This window comes from Aricia agestis, chromosome 15, assembly GCF_905147365.1.
Source record: "Aricia agestis chromosome 15, ilAriAges1.1, whole genome shotgun sequence".
Taxonomy (NCBI): Eukaryota; Metazoa; Arthropoda; class Insecta; order Lepidoptera; family Lycaenidae; genus Aricia; species Aricia agestis.
The window spans coordinates 14,740,648-14,760,290 of record NC_056420.1 but is presented as its reverse complement, the minus strand read 5'-3'; the positions used below and the strand labels follow the sequence as shown (position 1 = coordinate 14,760,290).

The 19,643-nt window shown below is 36.0% G+C and overlaps 1 protein-coding gene across 5 annotated transcripts in view; it reads left to right on the top strand.

Annotated features, from left to right (window-relative positions):
- Positions 1–19,643, top strand: part of LOC121734191 (myogenesis-regulating glycosidase) — a 39,753-nt gene that overhangs the window by 1,538 nt on the left and 18,572 nt on the right. The window contains exons 1-2 of one of the 5 annotated variants that reach the window (XM_042124662.1): positions 4,558–4,874; positions 11,520–12,027. In XM_042124662.1, the coding sequence (XP_041980596.1) occupies positions 11,539–12,027 (489 nt within the window). In that variant the 5' untranslated portion in view covers positions 4,558–4,874; positions 11,520–11,538. Of the gene's footprint in view, positions 1–4,557; positions 4,875–11,519; positions 12,028–12,583; positions 12,962–13,117; positions 13,207–15,289; positions 15,538–18,528; positions 18,580–19,643 lie in introns of those variants that run through there. The other 4 variants (XM_042124667.1, XM_042124661.1, XM_042124663.1 and 1 more) reach the window with 4 other exon arrangements.

Here is a 19,643-nt window from a genome sequence, read left to right as displayed (position 1 = left end):
ATATGACCCTAACTTGACTACATACTTTAACCTAGATCTCAAAATCTGTAAGGTCTAAAAAACTGATTTTTTGACACAAGTAACTTCAGTTTATAAAGATTAAATGCTCAAGACGAAAACACGATTACTCAAAAAATGCTCGATAGTTTCTTTTTTACAAAAAACCTTGTTTTATACACATTTTTGCTTGGATCTTCGAAGTTTGCTGTCTTTTCTTTTAATATTTTTTAATATCTAAAAAGGTATTGATAAAACCTAAATTTGCTCTAAACAGTTTTTTCATAATCATTATAGTTCGTCTTTTATTCAAGTAAAACTAACTCGGCGATGATTCCGCGCCGTCCTTTTTCACCTGGCATATGAAAGACGGGCGTGAGTGTGAAGAGAGAAGGACGATGTTTGATTTTTAGAGTCAGGTGAGCTCTTAAATATTGAAATTGAATTCCTTTTAGGAAGCTACCAAGTTACCTAAAGAACGGAGTTGCGACGATTAATTTAAATACAGTTTTTCACGTTTTCGCAAACTCCGGGCTTTTAAAGACCCTACGCGACCAACCGATGGTTAAATCATTGAGCCGACTCGACATAAGCCATGAACCAGTTGTATTATGTATCCTTAATATTTGAGTGCCAGGTGATTATAATTTATAATTAACTGATCCGGTTTGACGATGTTGTTGTTTATTAATTGACTCGATTATCACCTTTCTCGTGATCGACTGTGATGCCAGAATGGCAACATTGTTAATTGTAGTGGACTTATATTAAAGTTAAAGTTGGCACTTGGCAGTCTTGTGTTCAAAATAAGAGGCCAAAAAACCTTAAAGACTCCGCCTCGGACAGCTGCAGGTATTTATTTTTCACAATAATTTTCATAGTTCATTCAAAATTCATTCATAATTCATTTATTGCCAGAATGAAGTACCTACAGGTTGGTCTTAATTCTATATATTATACAATTGAATCTTTCATTCTACCATATTAAAATGGTGTGCAATACAAAATTAAGTCCTTATTAATAATATCTATCAATATGAAATTAACAACCAATGCATTATTTAAATAACGAGACAATAATAGTTATAATTCAAAGTAAATCATTTTAATACATCATAATAATAATATAGGTAATAATAAAATTTCTCAAGTCAAAATGCACATCAAACATAATAATTAATAACTAATGTCAAACATAATTAATAAAAATAAAGTAGTCAATAGTTTAAAAACTTAAAAAAAAATATCCACAGCTGAATATATAACCTCCTCGTTTTTTAGAAGTCGGTTAAAAATTAAAATTACGTCAAATTTCATTATTAAAAATTTTGTAGAGTGAATGGAGTAAGTTCATTTAGGGTGCGCTTACCAAAAGCATAACATTGTAAAATATAATATGGTGACGCCTCTTAATGTATTTATACTTTGTAATCCATCGTTGCATCGTCACGACTCACGTCGCATTGTGATATTGTGAACAAACCATTAGTGTACCTAAGGGTTTGTTCATGGCTCCGCTCCGGCTCAACTCTAAGGGCTGGGACACATAAACACGATACGATGTCGTGTCGTTCCACGATGCACCGTCGCGTCGTGGGAATCTACGACGAGCATCATAAAAAACTACGTCGCGACATCGTAACGTGCCACGATACACGGCACGACGTGGCGTCGTAGAAACTCACGATGCGTGTTATTCAAAATTCAATTTTTTACGATGCTCGTCGTAGATTCCCACGACGCGACGTCGCATCGTGAAACGGCGCCGCATCGTGGTACGACACAACGTCGTGTCGTATCGTGTTTATGTGTCCCGGCCCTATGGCCCAACTCTTACTCGTAACTCTATGTAGATTTAAGAACTGAACATGTATGCAGATTCTAGACTTATAAGCATTTCTAGTTGTAGCATATTATTATAATTATATAGAGTTTGATCCGGTCAAACGTGTACAGCGGTGTTAAGAAAATCCCACAGATAACCTCGATCTCCACTGATAAGAGGTGCGATGTGATATCATACATACATCATAACTCATAAGTTTAATAGAACAAACGAGGCGATCGCTACGTAGTTTAGTGCGTAGGAAAAATAGGAAGTAAAGCATCATATTATCAAAGATTTTTTCCAACTTACATTATGTTGGGGTTTTAGATTGAAATCATCTAGAAAGCACTATAAATAATTTTTCTATGACATAGTAAAATGTGATTTTTTTAATATAAAATGAGTCATTTTTATTTCATCGTGTTTTCTAGTGCTTTTCAATGATGATCTGTTGTTTTTTGGCTTTCCGGGGTCGGCAACACTGAGTTGTTCGTACATTTGAGCATGTACTATCAGAGAAGTCAGAAGTTGATTCCTATTTCCTAGGCAGATGGGGGACCTACGTAGTTTAGTCGCGTTACGTCAAACCCAGCCGACATATCACAATTAACATTAAGGGCCTGTTTCACCACTTCCTGATAAGTGCCGAATAGGCTATATCCACCACTTAAATTGACAGATCAAGCATGGAGAATCTGTCAAAAAAGTTGTGAATAGCCTATTCGGCACTTTATCAGAAAGTGGTGAAACAGGCTCTAAAATCTAAATCAAAGACACTAAATTGACATGATCCGACCAAATGACGTTGGTCTGTAACTGCCTAGGAATAAATTTCCTCGATGGTACCTAATTTTGTCTATAGTTTATTTTACATCGCTGGTACGGCAACAGCATCGCGTGCATCTCAGGGAACAAGCTACGATTTTCTGAACGACACAAACGGAAACTCATTATCTCTCACTGATCTATGGATCTTGTGCTCTACATCCTTACATCCATATGGTGCGATAAAGCTATAATAGAGTCCCTTTGCTTATCCACTTTGGCAGTGTAATCAATATGTTATTAATATGTTTTCATGAATTAATAACGAAAAAAAAAACAAATTACATTAAAAAATACAAAGCAGAAGAGGTAAAGTTCATACTTAACGGTATCGAAATTATTTAAGTATTTATAAATTGTAAAAAAAACCACCGATTAAGTTTAATCATCATCTCTAATTTAAGATGGTACGTCACGCGTGTCAGTAAAAAAAAAAAACCGGCCAAGTTGGATTTGGCGTAGCGGACGCCAGATTCCATATAAAACAGCTAAAACTTTGTTGTCATAGCAACATCAGAAATTGATACACCTGCAAACTGCATCTGGCTAAATTTTCTAATTTAAACTATGTCTATCCTTTTGTAGACAAAATGCGTATGTCATACTGACTGTAGACTCTACAGTGTAGAGTCGGTATTACCCAAAGACAAAAAGACCTGTATTACCGCTGATGACAGACAGACATGCACATATTATGACATAACAATATAATGGGTTTTCTTTTATTGAGATGTGGAACTCTAAAATATGTTCGATATTAATGTAATACATTTATTATTTTAGCTATACCACACAATAGTATCCTCAAACGACGTGTTTTCCTGTGATAAGTGCTTTATGTTCGATCATTAGTTTAACTAACTCAGTTAGTGCCGTCGTTAGCGTTCTAAAGTGTTTAGTTTGAACTAAATGCAAAAACGTTGTGTATTGTTTCATATTCTACAAACGTTAGATGACTATTTAGTGGGTATATAGTTAAGTGGTGGTGTGGGTTTTGTGTGTGGTGATTTAAAGTTTAAAAAGTTTGGGAGTGACTTGTGTTGAACGTCTTAAAAATATGTATTTTTAGTTTTTAGAGTACAAATATTCTTAAAATTATTATCTAACTACAGTGCCATTCAAAGTATCTATACTAGAATAGACACATTATTTTCAACATTATTTTCAGCAATTTCCCATTCAATGATTTCCAAACTCCAAATCAAAATCAATATCGGTTGAATGGTTGGAGCTCAAAGAATGAATAGACAGACACTTTTACATTTAAATAATATTGGTACTTATGGATGTTTCATTAATTAATATAGAACTTCAGTTTACCACCCCGCACCCGTGCCGCGCCGCCCGCCCTACGCTTTCACTATTTAAAAACTTTACCTTGTGCCATAGAAAAATACAATGGATCATTAATCGGTTTCTTGTTTCTGCTTAAGTTTAGATTAAATGGTATATAAACTATAATAGCGATTTTCCAAGATGGCCGACCTGGAATGTATCAGTTATCACCACTCTAATAGTAATCACGGGTTGTGATAATGCCTTGTAATGGGCTGTTAATTCAATTAGCGATTACTCATTTTAGTGTTTGATATGCCTCGAGTATGTTAGTGAAATGAAGTAAGTTTAGTTTTAGTAATTATACACTTAAGGTAGTGCCTAGATGTTACCTTTGTGCAGGGAACAGGAATCTCGTGAAAACAGTGCTCGTCACGATAAAAGTAAAAACCTATGTTTTTCTCCAAAATCTTCTTGAGATCAGCGCAAAATTTCATTAACATCGGTTTAAAAATTTAAGATCCCAAACAAACAAAGTCTAGTAGAATCAAAAAATCTTTGTGGTAAGCGATGCTTTCCATGCGCCATCGTGCGTTGATTTCTATAGAAAAACAACGATTACCAAAAGCCATTAGCAACATTAAACAAACAATCACATAGCAATGGCAGACTTTGCCACAATATGTCGCTCACCAACAAAATTAAAAAAGTGCCGACAGTTTCCCTAAAGCCTTTGCAATCTTTGTCTGAAAAAAAAGTAGCACACTGCACAAGTATAGAAAGCTTTTGCAATCTTTGTGTAAAAAAAGTGTGACAATGACGGTGGAAGCTGGTAAAGAGCGGGTGTCGTGGTGGTGTGTGCTGCATCTTGATCTCCTACTGTGGGGGCTGCTGGCCGTCACGCTACTGGCGCTGTTCGTCTACTACATCATCGTCTACTAGCACACAGGTAATATTCTACTTGCGGTGTCCATAGGTAGTTAGATGTAGTAGCCGCCAGACGGAATCTTGAAAGAAAATGTGCATTTTAGGGTACAATCTAAAGACCATCTTTATGTTAGTTCGTAATAGATAACCACTACTCCAAAGCTGTATACAGCATGCTTCGTTCATTCTTAATATATTCGTTGATTTATGAGTGATAGAGTATCGACTCTACATACTCAGAAGTTTCATAAATCATAATCATAACTCATAGAAGATAACAGTCGTTCTGAATTAGAAGTGTTTTTTCTGTTTTAAACAATAAGGGAATGCTGAGAAACGCCTCCGTGGTCCAGTGCTTTAGAACGTGGCTCTTGACTCGGAGGTCGTGGGTTAGATTCCCGCGTTGGAAACATGTTATTTCCGAGATTGGTTAGGACAATGCAGGCTGATCACCTGATTGTCTGACAAGTAAGATGATCCATGCGTCGGATGGGCATGTAAAAAGTTGGTCCTGCGCATCTCTCGCCAGTCGTGTCGGCTCTTCCGTCCCACTGGGTTATGAGAGTAAAAGGAATAGAGAGTGCTCCTGTATACAGCGCACACACTTGGGCCCTTTAAAATGACTCCTGCGTGGCCTGGTTACAATGAAACCGGCCACCGTCACTGAAACCAGTGTGGGAGTTATAATTATTATTATTAGCTTGTGGTCTAAGTCTTCGTTAATCTCCCTACGCCAGTGTCCGTGACCTTCCACTGGGCAAACAGCCACGTGGTGTGTGTGGTGTGACGTCACACAGGCTGTGCCGGCGGCGTGTATGTGCGGCGGTAATCGCACGATAATCACTGCAAACAGAGGCTAGAGTTGTGCTTGGTTGTCGATAGTTTTTATCGATATAATAAGTCTGTCCTTTTCTAAATTTCAAATTTCCAATTGAATGTGTAAGAGACAAAAATAAATAGCACGTTAGCATGGCAAGTGGTAACTTCCTTCCTAGGTTTCTGTCTAAAGGCAAATTGTCATTAAGAGAAAAGGAAATCTGTCAGTTGATCTATTCTTTTGCGTTTCTACTGTAGTCATCCTAACCATGCTTTCATCTTAGTTATAATTTATGGACCTTCATAATATACGGTAATCAAAATAATGAGGCACAAACTTTCAAAGCAAATAAAAAAATTGTGCCTCGATCCGCCGCTTGCATTTTAGCAGAATACGACTTTTAAGCTTAACGGTTGCTTACTGGCTGAAAAATTATTGTATCGATATCGACATCCATCCTCATCACTACACTCGCTGCGCCGTGTTTGGGTCTAAACGAAATCTCGTAGTTACAAATTTTCCGGACGCCGGACGTCCGAAAATTGTGCCAGTGATTATAACATTGTGAGTAAATTGTTTCATCTACATAAATCAAAAAATTAACATCAAAATATTATGTGAAATTAGATGGGTTTGGAAAAAATATAGTAAATCGGGACAAACCATTGGAAATGGAAAAGAGGTAGACAGCATAAAAATAACTAATTTAAAACATTAGATAATTTTTTCCAGTTGTTGCCCGCAACTTCGCTTGCAGAAATTTGTTTAATGTACTGAGATTTTGTGTTGATGCAGTGAAATAAAATCATAATATTATAGCTATGTACTTTTTTGGGACACATACTATATATTAGCAGTTACATACAAACTAACAAAATGTTTAGTCTTTGATGTTTAGTCTCTAGTCTTTGAGCGTTTTGACTTTTGAGCTTTAATTAAACATTAGTTCCGTAGGTACCTATTTATTGTCAAACGCTAATCCAAATTATCCGTTGTCATAGTACGTAAAAGAGATGTTTCAACATACGTTTAGAAGTTTAGAAAAAAATGTTAAATGTAATGTAGACAGGGTTGTTTTAATACTCGGCCGTGCGAGTTGGTTTCGCGCACGTTGGGTTCCGTACCGGTATAGAGTGAAAGTAGACAAAAAATGGTGTTTTTGTATGGGAGCCCCCTTAAATATGTACCTTATTTTAATTTTATTATTAATTATTAAAGTACAAATATAATTAAGGACTTTGTGACAAGTGCCTAACTGTTACCATTATTGATTACGAGCAAAAAAGGCCAAAAAGTAACGTTTCTTGTACGCCCCCCTTTAATATTAACTTTACTTTATTTTTAGTATTTGTTGTTATAACGGCAACAGATATACACAATCTGTGAAAATTAAGAAGTCTAGCTATAGCGGTTCTTGAGATACAGTCTGATGACATACAGACGGACAGACGGACATCGAAGTCTTAGTAATTGGGTCCCGTTTTTACCCTTTGGATACGGATCCCTAAAATTGAAGTTTTGTATGTGATGAGTGTAATTTGTGTCACTTTACAGGGAGCAGGCCGCAGGGGGCACGTTAACGACAATTTGGACAATTTGTATGTCGTCAAGTAATTTGCCTTTGTTTGGGCTTTGGCAGTAGGATTGCTGCTTCGAAGCCGCTCATAATCCATACTATTCCATACTAAATACTAATATTATAAATGCGAAAGTGTGTCTGTCTGTCTGTCGGTCTGTTACCTCTTCACGACCGAACCGCTAAACCGATTTTGCTGATATTTGTTATGGAGATACTAGGAGTCCCGGGAATGGATACTACTTAATTTTTATCCCAAAGTAATGTACGGTTCCCGCGCGATAAATTAATTTTGGAGCAATGGAGTTTCGGACGTCATCTAGTAATATTATACTTCTGATTCGGACAAGAAGTGGCCAAACTTATATACAGACATACAGACATACTCCCTTTTGTGGATATGATTGATATGATGATATGATCGTGCATTATCACGTGCTCGTTATCACCACCTGACCTCCGCTGCATTTAAGAGGATACAACAGCGGCTAGAGAAATGAATAAAAAGTACGTGTAATATCTATAGCTGTCTCCCTTACCTCAAGCCTATAGGTACCGCAGAACGCGATAGAGACAACTGCAGAAAATCCAGAAAATCAACGATTCGTTGTCCCCTGATTCCTTCTCCAAAACTTAACCGATTTAAGTACTTTTTTCATTAAAGATTAAAAAAAGGCTTGAGCTGTGTTCCTATGTTTTGCTTTTTTTGTATAATCTAGCCAAATCTGTTTTCTGGACGTTTGAACACAGTGGAAAATCTGGCCATTTTTTTGGGTTTTTGAACGTTCATATCTTATTTAATAATTAAATTATGAAAAAAAAGAAAACATAGGGACATTGTATTAGTGGCCGTAGATATTCAGGAAAAAAATTATAACTCTACTAGCATTATCCAGGGAGGAAACAGGGGACAACGTTTGTATGGAAAAAATGGCGGTGTGGAATCCTCTTAAGGCGCTGTCTAATAGTGTTAACTGGCCCCTGTAAGTTGTACCTACCTAGTGGTAGTGCTTAGTGCTTACCTACAGCTAGGTACAGTACTTTCTAACGACATTTTTTAAACGGGCAAATGGCCCACCACACATTCCCACCACTGCAACACTGTGCAACTACTGTGTCGCCAGGATCAACAGTGGTAACCAACCACGAAAACCCTTTGATATGATCTCAGGGATGCCCGAGGGACAAGCTAAATCTGTCTTGGGACCCGCGACGAAATGGACGACGACAACGAACTTCCTAACGATAGTCTAGTAAGATAAACATCTTTACCTTGTGAGTTTGTGCTTGTTCGTTCATCGCTCGGCGTACTGTATGCAAACTAGCAGATGCCGCATACTGCGTATAGGTGTATACTGTATAGTGTCCACACTGTGCACTTTCATCTTCAATTTTCGTCATCAATTTTCATATATTGGCGCATTCAATAATTGAATGCGTCAAGGAACGCAACGCCAATATTGACATTTTTTGAAGTTTTGTATACGGTCAGAGGGCATGCGTCGCGGGCATGCCTCACGTTCGCTGTTGACTGCGCTATAACGCATGCCCTTGACGAACAGAAAAAGGCACAGTGTGGACAAAGCTTATGAGGTACTCATAATTCGATTTCATGCACTACCTCTAGATACCGAAAAACATTTTTCTTGAGTTTTCAGTACGTTGCTTCTCAATGATTTGACGCTCAATTGCACAGAGTTTAGTGGCATAAGACTCTTGTTTTTCCTATGAATAATAAAAACTAAGGAAAAGTAACTCCGTCAAAAAAGTGTACCTTAGGTACACATTTCAATACATTTGCAATATTTAGGTGACCTTGAGCGGTACTAGGCTGACGTTACATGACAGATCATAAGGATACAAATTTAAAACGGTAATAGTAGGTACTATTAGAGTTACGATTCCTTAGTTTTTATTATTCGTAGTGTTTTTCATAATATTATGTAATAAATAATGACATAACGTGACATTTAACTAATGGTTACTGGTTAGTAACTAGGGTTAACTTTATCCTCTCAATTTTACATGTCAACAGATCACTGTTGACATGTAAACTTAGTACATGGACTGTCCTGTTCACAATCACAAAGTTCTAAATTATTCCTAACTCTACCTTAACTCTGTTACTAACAACATAAAGTAATAAACTTGTCCATCAGCCTGTCAATCCATCATCACGACTTACTCATACGGATAATGAGAGGCGGAATATATTTGAATAAATAAATGCGTAATGCCTACTAAATAATATTATTATGTCATAATAAATCTATCGTAACATGTTAAACGATTCAATAGTATCAGAGGTACGGGTGAGTAGAGGATAGTTTAAGAGGTAAATCTAGCTAGGTAAAGATATTATAAGTTACTAGCTGTTGCCCGCGACTTCGTCCGCGTTAGCATAGTAGACCACGTCCCAAGTATTATTGTACAAAATATTCAATGTACAGAATTGCCCTTCCTACGATTTTATTACATTTAGATGTTCCGCGCGGCTTCGCCCGCGTAATTTAGGAATTTCACACAACCGTACATTTTTCCACAAAAAATAGCCTATGTCCCTTCACGTAGTCTATTCTTCATGTTTGCCAAATAACATAAAAATTGCTTCAGTAGTTCTTAAGATATAATAAGCAATTTCATATAATTTCCCCCGTTTTTTCCACATTTTCCTCTATTTCTTCGCTCCTATTAGTCTTAGCGTAATAAAATATAGCCTATAGCCTTTTTCGATAAATGGAATATCTAACACTGAAAGAATTTTTCAAACCGGACCAGTAGTTCCTGAGATCAGCGCGTTCAAATAAGCCCTTTCAAATAATTTGTCCCCGTTTTTTCCACACTTTCCTCTACTTCTTCGCTCCTATTAGTTTTAGCGTAATAAAATATAGCCTATAGCCTTTCTCAATAAATGGGCTATCAAACACTGAAAGAATTTTTTAAATCGGATCAGTAGTTCGTGAGATTAGCGCGTTCAAACAAACAAACTCTTCCGCTTTATATATTAGTATAGATTTTTCACATTTTCCTCTATTTCTTTGCTCCTATTAGCGTGATAAAATATAGCCTATAGCCTTCCTCGATAAATGGGCTATCTAACACTGAAATAATTTTTCAAATCGGACCAGTTGTTCCTGAGATTAGCGCGTTCAAACAAACAAACTCTTCCGCTTTAAAATATTAGTATAGATATAGATATCTATTCACTACATAGGGATTAGGGAAGGAAGATATTTTGCCTTTATTTTCCTAGCATAATGTGGCATAAACTGAAAGATGCTGATAGCTGAAATAGTTTAATAACATTGTTATGTATTTACTTGGGTATCGGGAAATGGCACAGACTATTCATTATTACTTTAATATTCTTAGCATATAATGCAATATTATTAAAATGTTAGAAGTCATTTAATAAAGTTTATTTAACAAACGGATCTTCTAAAGTAAAGATTTGATAATATGCAAACGTTGTTTTGTCTTATAAAGTATTTCGCCCATATTATTTTATTGAAGTGAGTTTTATAAGTATGGCAACGTCCATCGCTATCCCGTCGCTCAAACAATGGTCGCCAGTTATAATAATTTACTTAAACTTAAACATTTGTTAATAAATTTACCAATATTTATTCAACAAATGTTCTTATCAATATAAAAAGTAACCAGTAGCCGATTCTCAGACCTTACTGAATAAAGCAGTTTCGGAGGATGACGGTAACTAACATTGTGACACGAGAAATTTTCTATATAAGATTTCGTTTAAAGTCTCAACTCTCAAGTTATAAGAGCTAAACACGTCATATTGGTTGTATGTGCGGTATGTTTCCACTTTCCGCGTGAACTGGCTGACATGAACAACATGAGATTATGTCGGATGCGCTTACTTCCACACCGCTAACCTGGTATCGACTAGGTCAGATGTCATAATATTATGGTACAAGCTACAAAATACATTATATTTTTATGTTTACAATGTTGTATGGTATGGATAAAAAAAACTACAAAGAAACTCATTTGGGCCAGTTTATATTATTCCAATCCAGTAATTCAATCCAGCGTTGGATTGGATTACTGGATTTGAATAATATCATAACGGGTTTACCGTTATGATTATTATTATAGACAGAAAATAATTTGTAAGCTTTGTACATTGCCGATTAGCCGTTTTTTGGCGTTCCTTCTGCTTACGGCAGGATCTTTTGTAGTACATAATATTTCTGTCTCTGTTTTTATGTATAGTTTTCATGGTGTGCTAATAAATCTGATTTTTGTTTCAGATAACTATGTAACATAAACATGGCGAGTGGTCAGGATCAGAATGACATCATCTCTAAGGGACTCAACTCACCAGAACTGAGGAGGAATCCGAACATCCCATACGTAGACGACAATGTGGACCTAAATAGCATCACGATAGAGCCACCTGATAGACCGAAACGACTAAAGGATGACCCACCAGAACAGAGGAAACTCCATGCAGCAGACCTGGGAGCTATACATACACCGAATAGTGATACCATAGTTGTAGATACACCAGAAGGCACTCTATACATTACCCTAGATCCAGATTCCTCCAAAACCTCTAAACCAAACAGTCCGAGTACGGAATCCACTGATCTCTCTTCTCCGAGCACATCCAAGGCGTCCGGAGCGCAGGAATCACACGACCTGATCACGAGAGAGCAGGAGCAGGAGCAGAGAAGGTCAGATTTGAGGAGGAACTCCGTGTCGATGCCCACCATGTCCAACTTGGAGCTGATGAAGCAGGACTATGAAAATAAGGAGGTGAGTTTAATTCCTAGATGTTTTTAATAGTTTTTGATAGACCTGGTTCGGAGAGATGCCATTTGCAACAATCTGAAGAAACGTTTTAATTTTTCATGAAATATAAGCATATTTTCTAACCAATTGCCTATTATAGTGTAGTAGGGAAAATAGCTGTTGGATGCAGAATCCAAACTGATAATTTCGTCATTTGTATGCTTAGGTAATGTTTACGTATCCGATAAAAATTAGCCCATTTTACTTAGGATTATCTCCGTATTAGTAATTATAACTGTATAAAGTATCTTGTTTACGTTGATAAGTCGCAGATAAACCAAATTACCACATGACTCGGACAGTAAGACGTCGCTTATCGAATTAGCATCACATTCACATTATCTTACACTTTTATCAAAGAAAACGATAGCAAATCCGATAAACAAAAAGTATCAACTTAGTCTCATAAACGAACACAAAGAGAAAAGTGTTCTGGTGTGTTTAATGTGTATTTAATTACAAGTGACAAAATACAATTCAGTGTTTGACGATTATAAATTATAATTATAATGTGAAAGTAAACAATTAAGGATTTACAATCTTGAGTACAGTATTAGTGGATTAACGTGAAGGTTGCTTCCTTGATCGCGGCCTTGATAAATATAGCGTTATCTACTCGTAGCAAACTTTGCCATCAACATGAGGGTAAGGAAAAAACCAGATTTGCGGCTGAACATCGCCTCCTACCCCCACGACTACGTGGAAATGCCACCGGATGTCCGTCGGCTGACACTCTCTGCGACACCCAGCACACCAACTGAAATTAGATTCCTCGAGCCTGGACCATCAGATGATAGGTTCCGATCTGTAACTCCTGAGGTGAAGATCACGACGGCCGATGATGATGTTGTGAAAAGCGATGACAAAAATGACGAAAAACCTAGTGAAGTTAAAATTGGTGATAGGAATGATGTACCAGTGACTAATGCAAGAGACGAAGCAGAAAATGATGGAAAAGATCATGTTGATGAAATAAATAATACAAAAGATCATGTAGTCAAAATCAACGATCCAAAAGATGTAGCCAAAGAAGACGGCAAAGATGAAAATACAGCAGACAGTCCAATAATATATAGAAGAGATCTAAAGCGAGGCTCCGTATCCGTTCCTCATAATTTGAACGACCTGCACTCCAAGATCCACGCGCAGCGCGCGGTAAGTGCCAAACTTTTTTTTTTTTTTTTTTGCACTTGCCTTATCTTACTTATCTATCATAATATATGATGTCTGATAAAATATTGATAATCATTGGTTACTTATGGCATTGTTTACATACATTATTTAAAAAAACCAAACATTTTTATACTGTTCAACATTCATACCGTTAAAAGTGGAATTACGACTATAAACATAAATGGTAGAATTATTTTTGCCATGGTTGAAGAGGCTAAGCGACTTGCATCTCGCGGATGCTAATCAAAATTTAACAAATTTGACCTCAATTTCTTTAACTGAGATTCAAGATACGAGAAATTGCTCCCAATTTTCTATGTCAATCATAAATTATAATCAAAATAAAGCCAAACTTACTCGTAATACTCTAAATTCGTAGATTATAAACAAGGATTTTCTTGAAATCAATTGTCTGTCCTTCATCGTCAGACACAGTGATTTGTCCTCTGGTACTGTAGTAACGATGAGTGACCCTAACTGTGACACTGATGCTCAAGAAAAATTGCTCGTCTCCCGCCGCACCCGCGCCGCCGGCCGCCGCGGGGGCAGTGCGACTGCGGCTATAAACATTTATTTATTATCAGACATTTTTTCTTCAAATTAATTTATATTATTTTAAATAATAACTTTGATCAGCGTGATAAGGACAGCAGCGACATCAAATCTATCTGTATAAATAAAAATGAATTTTCAATTTTGTTAGTCTCGCTAAAACTCGAAAACAGCTGAACCGATTTGGCTAATTTTAGTCTTGTAAGTGCAAGGTTTATAGTAGGAGGGAAGTGATTTAAAGTGGGCCGGGTCATCTGGTAGCAAATAGAAACTGCTTATGTAGTGCGAGGATTATCTCTAATTATTGTGTTATTATAATAATAATTATTATTGCTAGACTATTTAAATCAGCAACAGAAACTAACTTTATAGTAAAATAAATTAAATTTGTTACATTCTTGATACCTTTAACAACTTTGCGCTATTTTTAATATAGCAAACATACCCGATAACAAAAATCCTAAGAACATAGTTGTAAAACTGCATTTATTTATGAAATAAACAAAAATATTATTGTGTGTTATCGTCTCTTATCAGTCAGTCGTCAGTAGTAGTAGTAAAGTTTTGTCACCCGGTGCACGTGCTGCAGTCACATGATTTATGACAACTATTACATACTATGCTGTGTTTAATCTATATTCTAATCGTTTGTATTATTCTCAAAGTAAACAAGATTAAGTTTCAATCATATTTTTTTTTTCAATTGATATGCATAATGCAATTGAATGTACTTTGTATTAATTTATGTTTAACAGTAGATAAGTCTAAAAACAGGATGTAAAATCATTGATGAACTTATCGAAAGGTCAATCGTCATCAAAACTGTAATATCTCCGTAACTTAAATTAATTAAAAAGAATCCCAATACCCTGAGTCCTTCGATTATAATAGTCTCAGTCTACCCCATTAGATATCATCTAAGCTTCTTAAACAATAAACTTTTCACCTCTTATAAAATTAATCAGTTAATCCAACCTGCGTGTCTCACGTTGCACGTCACCGCCGTGTCCCGTTTGAGTGTCGCCCGTGATCTTAATACCTGCCCCAGCCCCAGACGTCCAGTGCGATCAGCTCATACATACTACATTATACAGTGATTGGTACAAGTTCGGTACAAGAAACGTGACAGAGATGTCCAAAGATCTAAGCCGAATTGACTTTACGGATTAAAGTAAAACAGTATTGATTTAAATTGAGCAGTAACTGTGTTGTAATGTATCTGTGTATAATAGTACTTTAAAGTGCTAAGCTTAAAAGCATTGTGTTGGTTATTTTAAAGTGTGAGATAGGAGTATTTGCTATTTGAGTAGTCAAAAGGTGGTTCTGAATCAAACAGTGCAATAAACTTTGTAAGAACTTTGTACAGTTCGCACCAAGTTGAACATTATTTAAAAGTTATAATAGGTAGAAAAGGGTTCCCAAACTACTGAAATAAATTCGGTATAAACTTTGTAGAGTGCATACTAAGTTAAATATTACTTTATTGGTATTTGTAAAACTATTGACTTATTGAATATCAAAATGAAGCCCTCCTACTCGAGTTGCCAACTCTCTCGAGAATCTCGTTTAAACGCGTTCGCCCAAACGTTCAAATACCGCTCGCCGTTATGGATAGAGTCCGACTCTTCCCTCAGCAACAGTGGGTCCAGGGGTTCCCGCGGGGGGTCCGACGAGGGGTCACCCGGGGGTGCCGGCAGCGACAGCCTCCACAGCTCAGACAGCAGCATCAACAACTTTTTGGACTCCAAGGTGTGAGCATGTTCTGTTCTGACTGTCTACTCTATTTGTCTTCCTTTGAATTGAAAATTTTATTAAGAGCCCATATGACCCTAACTTGCCTACATCCTTTAACCTAGATCTCAAAATCTGTAAGGTCTAGAAAACTGATTTTTTGACACAAGTAACTTAAGTTCATAAAGATTAAATGCTCAAGACGAAAACACGATTACTCAAAAAATGCTCGATAGTTTCTTTTTTACAAAAAACCTTATTTTAGACACATTTTTGCTTGGATCTTCGAAGTTTGCTGTCTTTTCTTTAATATTTTTTTAATATCTAAAAAGGTATTGATAAAACCTAAATTTGCTCAAAACACTTTTTTCATAATCATTATAGTTCGTCTATTATTCAAGTAAAACTAACTCGGCGATGATTCTGCGCTGTCCTTTTTCACCTGGCATATAAAAGACGGGCGTGAGTGTGAAGAGAGAAGGACGATGTTTGATTTTTAGAGTCGGATGAGCTCTTAAGATCCCAAGCATATTATATAATCACAGTAAGGCCTACTACCTAAGTTCATTTCTGTTAGCTCAAATTTGATTTCGAGGTTCATTTATATTATCTTCCTGCGACTAACACATTTGGCACCTATTTTATAATGTTGTTGTCCGCAACTAGCGACTTCGTTTGCGAATCAATCTCCCAAATTATATGTATCTTTCATTTCATAGTTCTTAATCACACCACCTATTATGAGCCACCACCACTTATGAGCTGTACTTAGAAGTTATCGTATTTTTAAGAGGATTATTTATGTAAATATTTGCACTTGACCCTTATCAAGACTATCTTCCTTGGCACCATTCAAACGATGTCATGGACGATAGAGGCCCTATATAATATCTTATATTGGATAATAGTTTTGTATAATCGACCAGGCCCTAAAGATGCGGAAGTACTCAATAAACCTTCATCACAACACAATGATAGAAACGGAAAATCGCTTTAAATGCACCGATTAAAGGCCGGGAAATTGCGCTATTTTCTCATGATTTACCTACAATACGACTTATAAAAAAAATTCGATTTCATTCTTGAGATAAAGAAATACCGATTTGTTGAGGTAATTTTTTAAAGTTAAACTTTTATAACATCGTCTTAGGTTGGGTTGCACCAACTAACTTTAACTATAACTGTAACTTTAACTTTAACTACAGTGCAAAATGTCAAATCTTTGGTTAAAGTTAAATATGGCGTCCAAGGACGCCATATTTAACCTCCGCTCATACGTATATCTAAAAATGTGCTAAGTTTTACAGTGTTATATTTTTCCTATCGATTTTTACGGATTTTCAATTTTTTATACCCTCAAATCCGTTACCTGTAGCTTCAATAAAAAAAAAACGCGACAGACATCTGTGAATTTCTCCGGTTAAAGTTAAAGCTAAAGGACGCCATATTTAACTATAACCATAACTTTAACTTTAACCACGCCTCTGGGGCAACCCAACCTTAAACTTTTTCGCCTGCATGTCTGGTAACTGTCGGCCGTGGAATAGGGGCGAAAAGTTTTACTTTTACCGTGGTTTCATAAAACCGCGCAATCACTTTTTATTTATTAGGGTTAGAAATGTAGATATAAATGAAATTGAAAAAAAAAAACATTTCAAATGATTTCCACCGAAAAAATTTTTCACTTAAAATGTAAAGAATGCCATCTGTCTCGTGATTGATACACTAAAACCAATTTCCACTTATTGCTACTTCTTGATAGTTCAATAAGCACTGACGAGATGGCGCCAGTGATTTATTTTAATGATGTTTCCTTTTAAAACGAGAGCTGATGTCGCTGTTTTACAGATCTATAAAAGAGAATGATTAAAGTGGTCCAAATTTCCACCACCAACGAGACCCATATTGACTTATTGTCCATTAAATATAGAGTAACTTTCATTATGAGACAAATTAAAAATAAGCTGTCAGTAAAAAGTTATGACCATATGAAAAATATTTTTTGAGTGAAAATATTGATATTAATATTCATCTATTTCAGTAAAAACCTAATAGGAAATGCCAAGCGACATCACATAACTTAGATTGAGTAGTTAAAAAGTGCAATGGATCATATAAATATACTATTTTATGTAATAAAATGGTTGAAAACTTTTTTATTCCGTTATAACTTTTTTCTAACAGGATATATTTGATTGCGTATTTAGCAGACCATACCATTAAGTAAGTGTTATTGGTTGTGGACATTTGCTCCAAACTCAATACATTTTTATTACATCTACAATATTTTTCATACAAAATGGTAAAAAATACGACTTTTCATTCAGCCATAACTTTTCACTGACAGGGTATTTTCGATTGCGGTCTGGTTATAATGACTCAGTATTCAGTAGACATTTTTGCTTTATAGGTCTCGTTAGTGGTGGAAATTTGGACCAGACTCCATACATTTAAAAACATTCTCTTTTCAATTTTGAAAATTGCCACCGATTAGTTCATTATGAAAACCCAATGAAATAAAATTACCTTTTTATTTTATTATAAATAACCAAGAAACGGGCAGACGGATCACCCGATGGGCAGCGCTATACCTTTGTGAATAGGTGATCGAAAGATCGTACACGTGGTTTGGAAGAAGAAATATAATTGATCTATCTAGGTCCTATCCAGGGCCCCTGTAAGGGCTACTGGCGCCTGTGAGCAAAAAAAGGATTTTGGCGTCCCTTTAGGCAAATTTTTTGGGACATTGGTTTTGGCACCCCTAAAGATGGCAATTTGGCGCCCCTAGAGGATGGCGCCCGTGTGCATTGCACACATTGCACATATGGTAGCGGGGGACCTGGTCCTATCCCTGAGAAATTACACATTTTGGTCATTCATTCTCATTGAAATCCGAGCAAAGGTCTCCCAGGTGCAATTAGCAATCACCCAAACAAACGCGTAATTAGCTAATGAGTACACGTTGATGAGTAGACGGCGGGCAGACGTGTGGGCACTGGGCCGCCATTACACAATTAGTGCAGGATGCAGCTGGACCACGACTGCATACCGCTTACCGAGGTTTGAGTCTTTTGTAACTAGGGGTTTGAGTCTTGTGTACTAGAGGTTTGAGCCTTGTGTAGAAAATCTAAGGTTCGAATTTTAAGTTAACTAGAGAAATTGAAACAGAATAGACAATTATTTGTACAACTTAAAACTAAACTTAAAAACACAATACAGGAAAACTATGTACAAATAGGCGGTCTTACTACTAATAACAGTTTCTGCCAGACAACCTTGAATATTTGATTTAAACCTAACCGGGAATATTTGATTTAATTAATGTTAATTGAGAATCAGATTGCTAACTATGATCGCACAGCGCACTTCAAATATCTCTTCGTCACCCAGCTAGAAGGGAATTCCACAAGAAAAACCCATCTTTGTACTGCTCTACTCAATAAAATAAACCTCTGTAATGAACTGCTGAAACCATTTACAGTGTAGTGACTAGTGCCCGAAAATCCATAAAATGTCATTTAGATATGATATAAATAAATAATTGCCTAAAATAATTAAAAAATTATTTAAAAAATAATATAATAAAATTAGCAATTTAGAGCTGATTTGATTTTCTTGCATTTTTCTGATAGTTAATGTTGTTTCTTGATATTGAATGTACTCTCCTTGGTGGAAATTCATGTTTCACAGTAATAATATTATACAATTTTCATGCACTTATTCCACTTTTATTAATTTATTTTGCGTTTCACACGACCTGTATTTTGTTTTTATTTATCATAATTATTATGAAGTTAAACTGACTTTAAAAATATAAGGTTTAAGTAACACCATTAAGGAGGTCCTTCGTCAGACTCTGACCCAGTAGGGACCATAGTTGATTTTATACTTAGGACTTACCTTGATCTATTGGTTTTGAATATTATAACATTACATACATTACATGCCTAATTTTTTCTCGCATAATATACTGGGTTTTGCCAACAATAATATTATGCAAATGCATATTGTTGGAACACAAAATTGTTTAGAATAGGTGCAAAAAGTAGAGTTTTACGGCATACTTGTTTAGTTTTTATTCTTAAGAGAAATAGCTGTTTTAAAAGTGATAATGTTAAGAAGAC